The sequence below is a fragment of the Mobula hypostoma genome, chromosome 11 (assembly GCF_963921235.1).
Source record: "Mobula hypostoma chromosome 11, sMobHyp1.1, whole genome shotgun sequence".
Classification (NCBI taxonomy): Eukaryota; Metazoa; Chordata; class Chondrichthyes; order Myliobatiformes; family Myliobatidae; genus Mobula; species Mobula hypostoma.
The window spans coordinates 10,206,254-10,222,938 of record NC_086107.1 but is presented as its reverse complement, the minus strand read 5'-3'; the positions used below and the strand labels follow the sequence as shown (position 1 = coordinate 10,222,938).

The 16,685-nt window shown below is 40.1% G+C and overlaps 1 protein-coding gene across 3 annotated transcripts in view; it reads right to left on the bottom strand.

Moving 5' to 3' along the window:
- LOC134353583 (uncharacterized) overlaps positions 1 to 16,685 on the bottom strand; it is a 98,183-nt gene that overhangs the window by 24,991 nt on the left and 56,507 nt on the right. For 2 of the 3 annotated variants that reach the window (XM_063061666.1, XM_063061665.1), the window contains exons 3-12: positions 14,980 to 15,163; positions 12,530 to 12,687; positions 8,674 to 8,802; positions 8,445 to 8,539; positions 6,815 to 6,993; positions 4,960 to 5,049; positions 4,213 to 4,363; positions 1,583 to 1,718; positions 1,110 to 1,150; positions 91 to 182 (exon numbers count right to left, since the gene is read on the bottom strand). In XM_063061666.1, coding sequence (XP_062917736.1) covers positions 91 to 182; positions 1,110 to 1,150; positions 1,583 to 1,718; positions 4,213 to 4,363; positions 4,960 to 5,049; positions 6,815 to 6,993; positions 8,445 to 8,539; positions 8,674 to 8,802; positions 12,530 to 12,687; positions 14,980 to 15,163 — 1,255 coding nt within the window. The remainder of the gene's footprint in view (positions 1 to 90; positions 183 to 1,109; positions 1,151 to 1,582; positions 1,719 to 4,212; positions 4,364 to 4,959; positions 5,050 to 6,814; positions 6,994 to 8,444; positions 8,540 to 8,673; positions 8,803 to 12,529; positions 12,688 to 14,979; positions 15,164 to 16,685) is intronic. The other variant, XM_063061667.1, reaches the window with a different exon arrangement.

Here is a 16,685-nt window from a genome sequence, read left to right as displayed (position 1 = left end):
TGATGATCACTGAATTAAATTCAGCTCCAAAGTTTCTAGAAGAAAACCAATTTTACTATTACTAACAGAACATCCTCTAGTCTGCTGTACCTCAATGATTTTGTGGTAATCCGGAGCATAGGATTCATCCACCGGTTCACTAAATGGCCAGGAATCCTTGTGAACTTTTACAGCATCCAGTACTGCAAACGACAAAGTGTTCAGTGAGGTTGAAGCAAACACATGTATTGAAAAACCGAGAGCAGTACTATGGCTAAGTAAGCATACAACTACCCTATCTATGTAAGCAGGAACATTACACTGAATCCCAAGCGCAGAAATGCGCTATTCCATCCTGATGAAGGGTCCCGGTCCAAAACATCGACTGTTTACCCTTTTCCAAAGATGCTGCCTGGCCTGTTGAGTTCCTCCAGCATTTTGTGTGTGTTGCTTTGGATCTCCAGCATCTGCAGATTTTACTCATTTTTGTGTTTCATCCAGCTGTGCTTATATCCCCATAAGTCATCTCCTACCCTACGTAATCAAATCTTGTCAGAACACGTTTCTATTTACCTTTATGCATCTATCAGCCTAGTTCTTAGATATGTCAGTGCTGCTCCATATTCAAATCACTCTCTGGGTAAACTGGAATTGTCTTACATTGATGACTCAATCTCTTTACTCTGATCAAGTCACCAAAATTGTTTTTTTTTTTAAAAATCTCTGGCGAGCAGAACAGATGCACTTGAAGACCAGAAAATGGCTTTAATGCAGAGATTCACAGCTTGGGGACCACAGACCCCTCAGTTAATGGCAAGGCTTCATGGCATAAAAAAAGGCTGGGAACCCCTGCTTTAATTCCTTGTTAGACTTTTAATAACTCCTCCAATAATCTCTTGTACCCACTCTGGCATTATTTGATTTTTCTATAAGATCACTTCTCTAAACAAAGGTCAAATGCAAAAACCATTCTAAACTATGATACACAAGTCCAATCAGAAGGCAAGACAATATGTAAAGACATTAAATGTTCAGATTTGCTAAAAGGCATTGTCACTGAAGTTTCAGCAAGTTACACTTACAGCATTGTCAATTCTTATAGATTGAATAACAAAAGAAATGTCACTGACCTTTATACATTGAAACATATTGTTCATCATCTGTATAATGCCTGGAGGGGGAAAAAGACTGCTATTGTCAAACAGGTAAAAATAAAAATCAAAATAATGCATCAGTCATGGACCAACAGGATAAGGCATTTCTCCTACCCTTCGCTAAATTCAATTCTGACATCCTTCCCTATACCTTCCTGCAATCACTTTAAAATTATGCCCCTTCGTATTAGCCATTTTGACCCTGGGAAAAACACTCTGGCTGTCCACTCGATCTACGCCTCTTACCTTCTTGTACGCCTCCATCAAGTTCTTTCTGGTTCACTTAGGTTTGTATCACAACAATGAATTACCCATGTAACCATCAATAAGGTTCCCCAAGGAAACAAAAGATCTTGAGTAGATGGACAAAATGGGAAGTGTATGAAGATTCAAAATGTCAGAACATGGAAAATGGCCAACAACAGAGTGCAGAGCCGAAGACTGCTTACACTTCAAGTCTTTTCTTCTCGGGTTCTTCTGACTTGACTGGGGAATGAGATGATGCATTGTGCTTTCTCTTCAGGACACTCTTAGCATTGGATATCATTGACTTCTCTTCTCGCATTTGTCGGCGCTTTGCTCGTTCTATTTTGGGGAGCAGATAGATGAAGTCAACATCAGGACAAAACTCCCCTCTTCAATAATAAAACATGTTGCATTTACATTATGTGTCAAGGTATATTTATTTGCTTTGTGGTGGTCTCTCTTTGCCAATACTATCATGTTGCCAGTCTACAAAGGCAACAAAAAGGTCAAATAGGTTTGTCCTTGACAGGGTTTAAAATAAAACACCCTGACTAGGCCAAAGAAAGACTGCAATTTTCTAAATGTATAGTGTCATGCAGTATTTGATTCTGAAAGATACAGGGTCTCACAGCACATTATTGTACATTCATCAGCTTATAATGTGATTAGTTTTGTTTTTTTCTCCTTCCAGATTCAAAACATTCCTTTTTCAAAAATAAAACATAATTATGAGACATTCAGGATATATTACAGGAAGTTTCAGTAGACAGACAAGACATGGACTCGATGGGCTGAACAGCCTATTTCAGTGCTGAAGTGTTCTATGACTATTTTGAGTGATTATTTCCTACACCCCCTTCCAGAGCAACATATCGTTTTGAATATGATGCACAAAACCACATACAAGGAAAATAAAGGCCAAAAGATTTAGGCAACCAGACTATTTTGGAGAATGGCAATCCAAAGTTTTTCTTTTATACCTATTTCTAAGTTAGTTAGCTAGCTGTATATTTTGTGCAAATTGCTTTTTGGTTATTGGAATGTTTCCTAATTATATGGCAAGAGTAATAACAACCTTAACTTACACGTACCATATCATCAAAACATTAAAGTAAAACAAAAGTACTTTCTTTTCTCATAAACTGAAAAACACTACCCATTCTTGTAACCACAGCAGCAACCAAAGATTCATTAATTGCCATCCTTTGTGTACAGAAAAGCCAATCGGCTAGAACCGCTGCAATCAGCTTGCAGGTCTGCAGCATAGATGACGAGGGTCTTAAGACATAATTCAGTCAGATCAGGCAAGGGCAACTGGGTTCCTTGCCTGATGCCAATGTCAGACAGGATTTTATGACAGCTTTATGCTCACTTTTGGTATCAGATTTAGATTCCTAAAATGGAATTTGAACTTTGTAATAAATAATGAAGATATCTCTGCATGTTTCTTTTTAGATTAATTTTATTTGTTACATGTACATCGAAACATGCGTTGTTTGCTTCAAAACAAACATGCCCACAACTCACCAATCCTCAACGTACATCTTTGGAATGTGGGAAGAAAGCAGAGCGCCTGAGGAAACTCATGCAGTCACAGGTAGAACATACAAACTCCTTACAGATAGCAGTGGGAATCGAACCCCAATCTTATAAACTGGCATTGTAAAGTGATTGTGCTATTCACTACTCGACTGTACAGCACCCCACCCCCAACATTTCAAAGCTAACTCTGTTTCTATCAGAGTACAATTAAATTAACCAAGCAATTAAGGTAAATAGAATCATCAATTGTGATTAAACATCTTAACGTTGAAGTGTTCTATGACTATTTTGAGTGGTTATTGGGGGGTTATATGGGAGGCAGGGTTTGAGGGTCAGCACAACACTGTGGGCCGAAGGGCCTGTAATGAGCTGTACTATTTATTCTATGTTCTATCTTATAGTTCTGTGGTTCAGAAATATTTAAGTCTCCTTTACTCTTTCAGATTTTGAGCCATCTGTCTTAGACTCTCTTGATGCAGTTTAGAATGGAATCCAAGACCAGAAATGAAGCGCCTTGTAACTGAAAGTGCAAAGATTGATTACAATGAAATTTGTAAATTGCCATTACTGCTAACATTGTTTAATTATCCTATTTTATTTACTTAGAGATACTGTGTGGAACAAACTCTCTTGGCTCACTGAGCTGCTCTTGCCAGCTACCCAACTATTTAACCCTAGCTTAATCACTGGACAATTTTCAATGACCAATTAAACTACTAACCAGCATGTCTTTGGACTATGGAAGGAATCTGGAGTACCCAGAGGAAAGCCATGCACTTCAGGGGAAGGACATACAAAATTCTTACAGATGGCGTCAGAACTGAACTCCGAACTCCAATGGCCCCAGCTATAATAGCATCTTGTTAACCGCTACGCTACTATCGTAATGGAATAAAGATTAAGCCATTGCTTAAGGAAGTTTTAATTTATTATTTTCTGCAGTGTAGAAAAATCAGGCCGGGGTGCATGACAAGATCAACTCCTAAAGGAAACAGACCCATGTGGTAACCACAAATTACTCAAATATTCAGCAGGGAAATAGACAGGAGCAACAGCTCCCCAAAGAATAGTTCATTGGCACCAAACTCCTGTATGAACAAACTAAAGTGACCTGGCATGAATTCTGTTCTAACATGGAAGGTATTTTAAACAAAACTGTATAATGCCCCAATATACTCCAAATTTTGCACATGGAAGTACAACAAATCTTTTTCAGCAATGGAGAAATATTTCAAATATTTTTCTGCCCAAAAAATTATTGTGTTGAAGACATTAAGGAACACAGACTTACCTTCTCGTGCAAGAATTCTTCCTTCTTCCTCAATTTGCTTAATTTCCTGTGGTGTAAACAGCCGCTGGGCTGCATAGTAGTACCCATCTTTCATTCTGTTATCCCCCAGTCTACCATACACAGCCTGCCTTTCCTTCAGTAGGGATGAAACCTGCAAATATCACAAATTCTTGGGTCAAAATATGCGTAATACAAGGCAGATTCATCTAAATTTACATTAGGCACATAATGTTACATTTTTAATGTGACTCATACTACCTATGTTTCTGGGAAGAGGCGGCACACTTGCATACTGATTTGCCTACTAAATGTCGACAATCTTCAAAGTTTGGAATACTTTGGGAACTCAATGTCAGTATCAGTATATCATGCCTGGTATTTGCACAAGTCACGTGTTAATTGACAGGGAGGTACATCATGATGACTTAGAACATAGAACAGTACAGCTCAATACAAGCCCTTTGGCCCATGATGTTGTGCCGACCTTTTAACCTATACAAAGATCAATCTAACATTCCCTCCTACGTAGCCCTATATTTTGCTAATAGGGCTGGATACTATGAAGGAAGATGCAGTAATTGATGGGACATGGTCACATAGATGGGGTGGTAGGGATCTGATCATTCCAGGCTCCCATCCATCTTTTTACCTCATCCACACAGTGTTTCTCTAAAAGTACAATGAAGGTGACTCGCCCATCATCTGCAGCATGCAATTGGGAAAGAGATGGTGGAAATGATCACTTACCAATTCCTCCTGCTGGGTACGTTTCACAAGGAGACGATCTGAAGCCCTACGAGGAAGCATTTCAGCAAATTTCTTCTGCAGTTGTTTCTCCTGAGGCCAGAAGAAAATTTAATTATGCCATATGGTTATTTTTTGACACTGAGATACAGAGTCACTCACTCAGTGGTGAAGGGGAAACTGGGAATATTATTTACATCTTTGTCGATTGAAAGTGTTACGATTTCATGTTGGCCACCATCATCGGCTTACACTTTAAATGAAGACAGCCAATGTGGCTTAGTCTTTGGAATGAGTTTCTGCCACAAGCTATAATGTGTTTTTATTCAGATAGCATCTAAGCCTATATTGGAGAAACCCCGTTAATTTGTGTTATTCAGCTATAAATACCATGAAATCCACAATTTAAAGGATCAACTGTTTGGACTGAAAATAGGAAATGAACTACATCTTCATTCTGCAGCTCTGTATTTCCCATTTTCTCTGACCAAAGACTGCACTTTCCTTCCAAGGACTAGCACAATGGATAATTGCAAGTGGAGAATGATAAAACCTTTCTTCCCATTAGTTACAAGCCAAGTCCTTTCAAAAGGGAAATAAAAGACTGATCTTGAAAGCCAAACATATTAATTAACTTCTGACAGCCAAGCAATTAAATCGATCAATTTAGAGATGAAACACGTCCCCTACATTCCTAAGAGACTCACCAACATGCATCAATCAAGAAGAAAATTCTAAAGGAGGAAAACACTCTGTAAGCCTTTTTATTTCATAAACTTTTTTTTTGGAAACCACTATTCAGCATACAATGTTGGTTATAGGTAGAGCTCCTCAAGTCATCCCATTTCTCCACTTGTTTCCTCATCTCTGTAAAGTATTTTCCCATCCAATTTCTTCCTGAAAGCTCTAAGTGATTATGTTTTTTATCAACCAAATAGGCAGCAAATTGTAGATCACAACTGTTCTCCACCTAAGAAGGTATTGTCGCATATTCACCTTATAATTTTTGCATATAACTGATTTCAAATGCCACACGTCTCTCCCCTTTCCAAGCACTATCAAAATGAACACACATTACGAACAGGCAGGGAGTACAGAAGCTTTGGGTCCAACACCACCAGGATCGAGAACAGTAATTACACCTGAAACGTCGGTCTGCTGAATCGTTGTGGATAAATTCATTCACTACAACGCTGAACTGATGCCACGACCTACAGACCCACTTTCAAGAACTCTACAACTCATGTTCTCAATATTATTTATTTTATTTACACAATTTGTCTTCTTTTGCAAACGATTTTTTGTTGGTCTTTGTATTGGAATAGTTTTTCAAAAATTCTATTGTATTTCTTTATTTTCTGCAAATATCTGCAAGAAAATGAATCTCAAGGTAGGATTTTTTTATTTTATTGGGATACAGCAAATAGGTCCATATGGCCCTTCAAGCCACGCTGCCCAGCAATCTTCCAATTTAATGCTAGCCTAATCATGGGACAGTTTACAATGACCAATTAACTTGCCAAACCATACATCTTCGGACTCTGGAAAGAAACCAGAGTATCTGGAGGAAGTCCACGTGGTCCTGAGGAGAGCACACAAACTCCTTGCAGGCGGAGGCAGGAACTGAACCCAGGTCACTGGTACTGTATAGCGCTGTGCTAACCACTATGTTACTGTGCTGCCCCGAATATGGTAACATTACTACCTTGGTACTTCAAAAATAAATTTTATTTTGACTCTTTTTTCTTGCTTCTACAAAGTTTTGCTGACTGGCCTGTGATAAATTTTTGGGCATGCCCCTATGCTCTTGTCCTACTTATGATGTTACCTATATTTACCTAAACAGAAATGAGCTCACCTTCTGTACAAGTAGATTGCTGATCTCAGGGATGAAGTTCTCAGTTAATATTTTATACAGCTTCTTTTCCTTTGCACACTGACTCTCTCCAAAGGACTCAGCCAGATGTTTCCATTCTTCTAAAGTGTGACATACAAGACTCCATGTGCTCTTTTCATCTATATGCAGTACTGAAGAAACTAGTTCCAGAAATTAATCATGGAGAGAATTAGTATTATATTTTGGCTTGGTATTCACCACACTTGAGGAATGCTGTCAAACCCTATGAAGAATAACATCCAAGTTAAACTACTGTCTAAGGAACCCGAATCGATACCGAAGATCGAAGCCCAGGAGTTGAAGCCCGGCGGTCTGTCCTGGAGTTGGAGGACTGTTTGTGTGTGGGGTGGGTCGGAGGTTTGATGGGAGTGAGGAAAGGGGCTTGCTTTGCTGCTGCTGTTCTGTTCTGTGTGCTCGACTGAGCACTGTGGACGTGCTATGTTGGCACCGGAATGTGTTGGTTGTTAATGCAAACGATGCATTCCACTGAATGTTCCCATGTACACATGATAAATTAATCTGAATTCCCCCAAGACTCTCACCACCTCGACTAAGTATGTAAAATACACCTGATTAGAAAATACTACGTGCCAATCAAACCTCATGCAATTGAAACAAAAATAAATACAAATCCACCAACGTTTGAAGTTTTTTGACATTAGGCCTCCAGAACCAGGTGATACAAATGTGAAGTAGCCCAAGGATAACCCAATGACTATTTTCAGAAGTTTCAATATCATGCCTAATGTGCTGAAGGAACATGGGGGTGGTTGTTTAGCATTATGGATGACTTAACAACATTTATATTTGTACAGCAAGAGTGCAAATCAAGGACTTGTGGCACAGTTACTTCAATGATACAGGAACACAGAAAACCTACAGCACAATACAGGCCCTTCCGCCCACAATGCTGTGCCAAACATGTCCTTACTTTAAAAATTACCTAGGGTTACCCATAGCCCTCTATTTTTCTAAGCTGCAGGAGTCTCTTAAAAGACCCCATCATATCTGCCTCCACCACTGTTACCAGCAGCCCATTCCACGCATTCACCACTCTCTGCGTAAAAAAAACTTACACCCGACATCTCCTCCGTACCTGCTTCCAAGCACCTTAAAACTGTGCCCTCTTGTGTTAGCCATTTCAGCCCTGGGAAAAAGCCTCTGACTACCCACACGATCAATGCCTCTAATCATTTTATACACCTCTATCAGGTCACCTCTCATCCTCCACCACTCCAAAGAGAAAAGGCCGAGTTCACTCAACCTACTCTCATAAGGCATGCTCCCCAATCCAGGCAACATCCTTGTAAATATCCTCTACACCTTTTCTATAGTTTCCACATCCTTCCTGTAGTGAGGTGACCAGAACTGAGCACATATGAACTTTTTCCACCAGCACCCCCCAGAGCTAACATATGATTGGGATTTTTATTAAATGCTTCATATCAGTATGATATAATCATGAACTGTTTCAGTTCCATAATCTACATCTAATTAGCAATTTACTAAATGCCACTTAGCGCATATTCTTCATCACTCGTCACCTGCCAATAAGTACCACCAATAGTGCTTTGTCCTTATACATTCTTACCATTACATCCAATTGCATCATTTTCCTTCTGCACATTAGCCTCTTCATCAGAGGTTCCACCAAGCAATCCACTTCCCTTTTCTCCTCGCTCAAACCTAAACAGGAAACGGAAATCTTAAAGTCTGGAAGAAATGTGTTAATTGTAACAGTAACAAGCATTATTCAGCAAAATGTTACTTAACTGTAACACATTATGAAACTGAACTGCTGTTTGTATGTTCTATCCTACCTTGATTTTGATAAACTGTAACGAAGTTTCCACTTTTTCTTCAGCTTCTCATTTTCAGTTTTTGTAATATTTTTATGTAATATCTTGGAATTTTTGATTTTTTGTTCCTCTTTGAGTTTCTTTCCTTTCCTAGAAAGCAAAGGTTACAGTGACTCACTGAAAGTTAACATCTGACAATACAGAAATCCCCCATTTTTCGAACATTCACTTTACCACACATTGCTGTTACGAAAGACCTACATTAGTTACCTGTTCTTGGTGTTTTCACTGTTACAAAAAAAGGCAGCGCGCGAAAAAAAGCAGCGCACGCCCCGAGCAGCCGCTCTCTCCTGGATTCGGAACTGCATTCTCACCGGCATTGCTTAAACACGTGCCTGTGAGCATCCATTTTCAAGGTGAGTTCTAAGGTATCAGAAAAGCCTAAAAGAGCTTGTAAGAGTGTTACACTTAGCGTAAAACTAGACATAATTAAGCGTTTCGATCGTGGTAAACGAAGTAAGGACAAAATGAGTTTGGCTTGTGGAAGTTGACAAAGATGATGTTGAAGAGGTTTTGGCATCCCATGACCAAGAACTGATAGATGAAGAGCTGATGCAATTGGAAGAGGAAAGGATAACAATTGAAACCGAATGCAGTAGCAAACGGACCGAAAGTGAAGATGTCCAGGAACTGAATGTGAAGCAACTGCATGAGATTTTCGCTGTAAATTATTGCAGAAAAGTACGACTTTAATTTTGAAAGGGTATGTCAGTTTAGGGCATAATTGCAAGACGGTTTGAGTCCTTACAAAGAACTGTATGATAGAAAAATGCGCGAGGCTAAGCAGTCAAGCATACTGTTGTTTTTCAAGCCTTCAACATCAGCAACAGCAGACGACGAACCTTGACCTTCGGCATCGAGGCAAGCAGACATAGAAGAAGATGACCTGCCTGCCCTGATGGAAACAGATGACGAGATGACACCCCAGTGCCCCACCACCCCAACCCCTGGGCTGCGGACAGATACCGATCCGCGAAGAATGCAGCGGTAGTCGGGACGCACCCAGTACACCTTTAAGAAAAAAAGCCGAAATAAACAAGCTAATTAATTAGGTGCCGCTCGGCACATAAATGTCGACCCAGATCAGAGGCGATTGCTGATTTCATCGCGGATCGGTATCAGTCAGCTGCCCGGAGGGTGGGGGCCACTGCACCACCCCAACCTCCAATGACTCAGCCTACCACACCATCATCAGTGTGCTCGATGTCTTCCTGATTCCCGCAAGTGATACTACACTGTACATACATTATTTCTACTTTATATAGGCTGTGTATTTTTACGTGTTATTTGGTATGATTTGGCAGCTTCATAGCTTGAAGGTTACTGGAGAGAGTGTTTTTGCCGAGAGCGCTTGTGCCATGTTTCTGCCAACAGCGCTTGCACCATGTTTCTGCCGAGAGCGCTTGCGTGAGATTTTCGCTATGGAGAACAGTGCGGCAATGATTGTAGAAAAGTATTTCTACTTTATATAGGCCGTGTACTTATCATATCAATCCTGCTTTTACTATATGTTACTGTAATTTTAGGTTTTATGTGTTATTTGGCATGATTTGATAGGTTACTTTTGGGTCTGCGAACGCTCAGAAATTTTCCCCATATAAATAAATGGTAATTGCTTCTTCGCTTTACGACATTCCAGCTTACGAACCGTTTCATAGGAACGCTCTACCTTCGGATGGCGGGGGAAACCTGCATCTAGAAAATACTACTAATTTTTTCTGTAAATATGCTATTTCTTTTTCTCAGTTCCTTCACCTCCACATCTGTTTTTTTTTAGGAAATTGGAGATGTTGCCCTCCTTCAAAGAAAGTGGTTTCCTCTCCTCCAGCACTGATCCTGCCCTCATCCGCATCTCCCCCATTTCCTGGACATCCACTCTCACCCCACCTTCCTGCTGCCTTAATAGGGAAAGAGTTCCTCTTGGTCTAACCTACCACCCCATGAGCTTCCATATCCAACACATCATTCTTTGCAACTTAAACCATCTCCAAAGGGATTGTACCAACAATCTTTACCTCCCCTCCCACTTTCCGCAGGGATGGCTCCCTCTATAATTCTCTTGCCCATTTACCTCTCTCCATTAATCTCCCTCCTGGCACTTATCCCTGCAAACGGCCAAAGTGCTACACCTGCCCATTCACCTTCTCCCTCACCTCCAATCAGGGCCTCACACAGTCCTTCCAGGTGAGGCAACACTTCACCTGTGGATTGTTGGGTTTGTCTATTGTATCTGGTGGTGCTGATGCAGCCTCTTCAACTTCGGTAAGTTAGGGGACTGCTTTGTCAAGCACCTCTGCTCCATCTGCCAAAAATGGAACTTCCCAGATACCAGCCATTTTAATTCCCATTCTCCTTCCTGTTCCAACATGTTGGTACATGGCCTTCTCTTCTGCTATGATGAGGTCTCTCTCAGGGTGGAGGAGCAACAGCTCATATTCTGTCTGGTTACCCTCCAACATGATGGCATGAATATCGATTTCTCCTTCCGGAAATTATTTCTTCCCCTCCCTTTCCCTCTCTTCGGTTCCCCACTCTGGCCTCACCTGCCTATCACCTCCCCCCTGGGTCTCCTAATCCTTCCCTTCCTCCTCTGGTTCACTCTCTTTTCCTATCAGATTCCTTCCTCTCCAGCCCCTTACATTTTCTACCAATCTGTCTTAGAAACATAGAAAATAGGTGCAGGAGTAGGCCATTCGGCCCTTCGAGCCTGCACCACCATTCAGTACGATCATGGCTGATCATCCAACTCAGAACCCTGTACCTGCCTTCTCTCCATAACCCTTGATCCCTTTAGCCACAAGGGCCATATCTAACTCCCTCTTAAATATATCCAATGAACTGGCCCCAAATGTTTCCTGTGGCAGAGAATTCCACAGATTCACCACTCTCTGTGTGAAGAAGTTTTTCCTCAGACTTCACCTATTACCTTCCAGCTGGTCCTCCTTTCCCTCCCACCTTTTTATTCTGGCATCTTCCCCCTTCCTTTCCAGTCTTGAAGAAGGGTCTCGGTCCAAAATATCGACTGCTTATACACTTCTATAGATGCTGTCTGACCTGCTGAGTTCCTCTTGCATTTTGTGTGGGTTGCATTGGATTTCCAGCATCTAGAAAATACCTTGTTTGCGAAGTCACAAGCAATCTCGACACAAAAGGGATGAAACCGGGAGACAGAAGGAATGACATTGAGCTAGAACACCAGCCACAAACATACCGAACAGTCCACACCTGTTTCTGTTTTTATTTTAAAAAGGTAGTTGAAAAAAAACACACACCTGCAATTAACCCATAGGCAGACAGAAGAATAATTGGGCCAAAAAGGCCAAGAAAGGAAAACACTGTAATCTTTGATTCCCTTACTAATCAAGAATCCGCTTTAAATGTACTCAATGACTTGGCCTCCATAGCTGTATATATTCACATATTCCCTAACCTCTAGCTAAAGAAACTCCTCATCTCCATTCTAAAGGGACATCCTTATATTCTGAGGCTGTACCCTCTGGTTCTGGACTCTCCCACTATAGGAAATATCCTCTCCACGTCCACTCTATCTTGGTCTTTCAATATTTGATAGGTTTCAATGAGATCCTCCCTCATTCTTCTAAACTCCAGTGACTACAGGGCCAGAGCCATTAAGACAGTCCTTATATTCAAGGAGAATTACCTGAAATATCCAGGTACTCTCTAATTCCAATACTTCAACTGAGAGACATCACTGCACACTGATCAAAATGAATTTTTGCACTTAATTAACGGGCAATTTGAATCAACCTTGTACTTAAAGAAATTTAAATGAATTAAAATACAAAATTTTAATTACTTATTATCATTCTTTGATAGTTTATATTTTGGGTCCTCCTTCGGCGGTGCTGGTGGAGGCATCTCTTTGTACAGCCTGGTGCCATAGAAATACCAGTATCGAGCCCCAGTGTTGTCCTCTCCGAGGGCTTCTACTCTTAAGCTATCTGCTTCGAGACCCTGAAACAAAATTCATATACATCATACCAAGAGTCAGATTAAAAAAAAGTTCTAGGGAAAGGTTAACTAGGTTAGAACTTTAGTCTCTGGAACGTAGAAGATTGAAGGGAGATTTTTATATAGGTATACAAAATCATGAGAGGTATAGATAGGGTAAACTGCAAGCAGGCTTTTTCCACTGAAGTGGATGAGGCTACAACTAGAGGTCATGGGTTAAGGGTGAAAGGTGAAATGATTAAGGGGAATTTCTTCATTCAGAATGTGACGAGAGTTTGGAACAAGCTGCCAGCTCAAGTGGTAGATGCAGGGTTGATTTAAACATTTAAGAGAAATTTGGACACATGGATGGGAAGAGTATGGAGGGCTATGGTCCAGCTGCAAGTTGATGGGACTAGGCAGATCAATGGTTTAGCACAGACCTGATGGGCTGTAGGCCTGTTCCTGTGTTGTAGTGTTCTATGACTCTAAATCATGCTTTGTAACACCATTCCTCCCAATAAGCATCTTTATTTGGTTTTATAGTCTACAAATATGAATATACAGCCTAAAAAAGTATAGAGTACCACAAAAAAGGTTACAAGATGTGAGAAATTTATGAAGCATAAGCTACAGAAATTGTGATGGGTGGGGAGACTGTGGAGGAAAAAAAAAGGTAAACATGGACCACATCCTTGCTTTGGCTTTTTAGTAAGACAGGAGGGAGACATGCAGTCGTGATACCCAAGTTCATTCTTTCAAGTTCAAGCACCACAGTTCTTCTTGATATACAGTAATTACTCAGACCTGGATATACAGGCCGCACCACCCCCCCCCCCCCAGTAATGAACTGGTTAAATTTTGACAGATACTCCCAAGTTAATTTTGTCTTTCAGTGGGAAAGCACACAAAAACCATTTGATATAGTAATATAGTAACCATACCTTCTCAGTATGATAATAAATCACATCAAAATACATATATGGGTAAGAACAAATTTACTGAAGGTGAAGAGTGAGGAAACTTGCTCTGCAGTTCATTGGAATGAATGCATGTACCTAACATCAAGACATCTGAGAGTATGCGGGCAGTGGGCAAATCATCCCTTGTGCTTCTTGATCTCACCACTTGAGATTCAGTGTCACGCAACCCTGCCACTTTGATCTGGCCTACGCCTTCATTAACCAGGTCCAACACTTGCCTTTATTGGATCTTGCTCCTCCTTACAAAAGTCATCAGGTTTATGGGGGTGTGACCAGGATTAAGTGGGGTAATATCTACAGATATTTGGGTGCTTGTAGGGAGGGCCTGAACAAGACATAATTGTAAAGTTTGTAGTCCATATAGAAGATAAAAGATTTCAAGAGATCATATAGACTGGAGAAGGCAGTAGATGCAGAGCCAATTAAATTAAAAATGATATATTTTCACTGGAAGGATAAAGAGAGGCAAATAATCAAAGGTTTATAAGAGGGTGCAGGCTCAGAGGATTGCACACAAATCTCCAAAAGACATATTGTGAAAATTACTTCAAGAAGAAAAGGATATTTAATTTTATTAATAGAGGCATAAGGTACAAGCATAAAGAAACCCCATGCAAGCTTAGTGAATAAGGAACAGAAAGATATTGAATTAATACAGGCAAATGCAGTTACTATAGACAGGCATGATGGTTGGTTGAAAGGCCTATTTCTATGGTGTACAATTAACAGTCAGATGTATGCAAATTAATTCAACGAAAAGTAAACTTGAAATTGACTTTAAAAAATGTAAGGAATTAAACCCTTGATAATTTTGTTCATAAAGACAGTGGATTTGGAGCTTAGAATAATACAATAGTGAAATTCAGTAGTAGAGATGTGGTACCTAATCACAATTTTCATGTTCCTGTATTTAACAGCAGCATCTTTACAAAAACTATAAATAATCTAACCTTGAAGGAAAGTACAGTGAAAAACATCTTGAATCAGAGCAGAACACAAGAGTCATTAAGACTGGGAAGCCACTGAAAACATCTGCAGCAGATAAATTTAGCAACTTTAAAAACTGTTCTATACCAGCACACTGCAAAGTTTATAATCGCTACTGAGAACATTTATTGTGGCACACCGACTTTATACTTACAAAAACATCAACATTTCAACAACCTGACCAACGCCATTGTGCTAATATTCCTCTACATCAGGTTTCCTCAACCTGGGATCCATAGATCCTCCGCTTAATGGTATTGGCCCATGGCATAAAAAAGATCGGGCACCCCTGCTCTAGGTTAATATATTTAAGAGGGAAAAAAATCCAAAAAATAAAATCCCTTACCTTTAGAAGGTCAAATACATCTGTGGCATCCAAACGGTAATCACATAGTCTGTGCAAAATTTCTACAATTACCCTGGAAGAAAGACCCCTAAAGTGTATTCCCTGCAGTGGGTTTTCCTTCCCCTCTTCGAGTTCCCATCGATGTCGCATGATGTCTTCAAGATACATGTGGAAATTCTCTATGCTGATGAGAGAAACAAAGCACTTTTGAGTGATCATTTCAGTAAATGAATGGGTGTGTTTATCATTACCACCTCCCATCATTCCAGCTAAAGGTCACAGCGAGACACATGAAATGATGTGCCACAAAGATCTGCAGCAGTTTTGAGTGAAATAATTCTGCAATTGTAAAGAGATTGCTTTAAGTTATATAGGCCTCCAATATGCTATTCAGAGGAAAAGGAGACACACCAGAAACAATGCCAATGCTCCACATCAAATTAACATCTGGGATTCAGGCCACAAAAGCACTTTGATGCATTAGAATGGAATTTTTCTTGTGCCAATTGGAGAGATACTTTAAGTTTTACTTCCAAAGTATTAAATAGGTTAAGAAACAAGGAAGCTTTCAAAATCAAAACCAAAACCAGAATATGTTGATTAAGTAGCAAATGCACTGTTGCCATCTGCATAGGATGAACTCAGCGGAATTAATTCTCTGATCAGTTATCTCAGCTGTATATTAATTCTAAGGTCAATAACATCTCTCCATTCAAAAACTTGAGCCTCTGACAGAAGTTAAATCAAAACACAACAGAAAGAAAGTGCATTATAATTCTGAGAATTTATTAAATACTTTCTTCCTTATTTATTTCATAAAGTTCCAACTTTTATCTGCTAACGTTACCATGTTTCACAGAATTCATGGCCAATCCTCAAAATAAAACTGGTGATCGCGACAGTTGAAACTTATCTCCCTGAAATGAATAAATAGTTCCTATTAATTTAAACTTCATGAAAATGAACATTGAAATACAGGTTCATAAAATAAAATAGAAAATAGTGACACAGGAGACTACGTGGTCCTTGACAAAAACTACCCTATTCCATCCCAGTTTCCATCATAACATCTGTAACGTTATAGGTTATGGTTCTGTCAGTCAGTGCTGTCATCCTCAGGCAACAAATTAATTTTCCTCAATTCCTCTCTATAGAATGGAATGGAAAAACCTACAGGATAGGACTCTTCTCACTGACATACAATAACTCCCAATCCAGCTAGTCATCATAATCACAGGAAAGATATTGTATTTTTACACAGTGCCAGGACTGGAAAGTTACAGTGGTTAGAAACACTGGATAAGGTTGTTTTCTTTCATCCATGTACCTATCTGTGAATCTCTTAAAATGTCCCTCATGAATCTGCCTCTACCACCATCCCAGGCAGTGCGGTCCATGCACCTATTCCTGTGTTTAAAAAAAACCTACCCCTGACTCCGCACCCCCCAATACCTTCCCCCAATCACTGTAAAATTATGACCCCTATTAGCCATTTCCACCCTGGGAAAAAGTCTCTGGTTGTTCACTTTTATCATCCAGTGCAGCTCTATCAAGTCACCTCTCATCCTCCTTTACTCCAAAGTGAAAGCCCTAGCTCACTCGACCCATCCTCATAATACATACTCTCCAATCCAGGCAACATACTGGTACATCTCCCCTGCACACTCTCTGAAGCTTCCACATCCTTTTTATGAGGCAACCAGAAC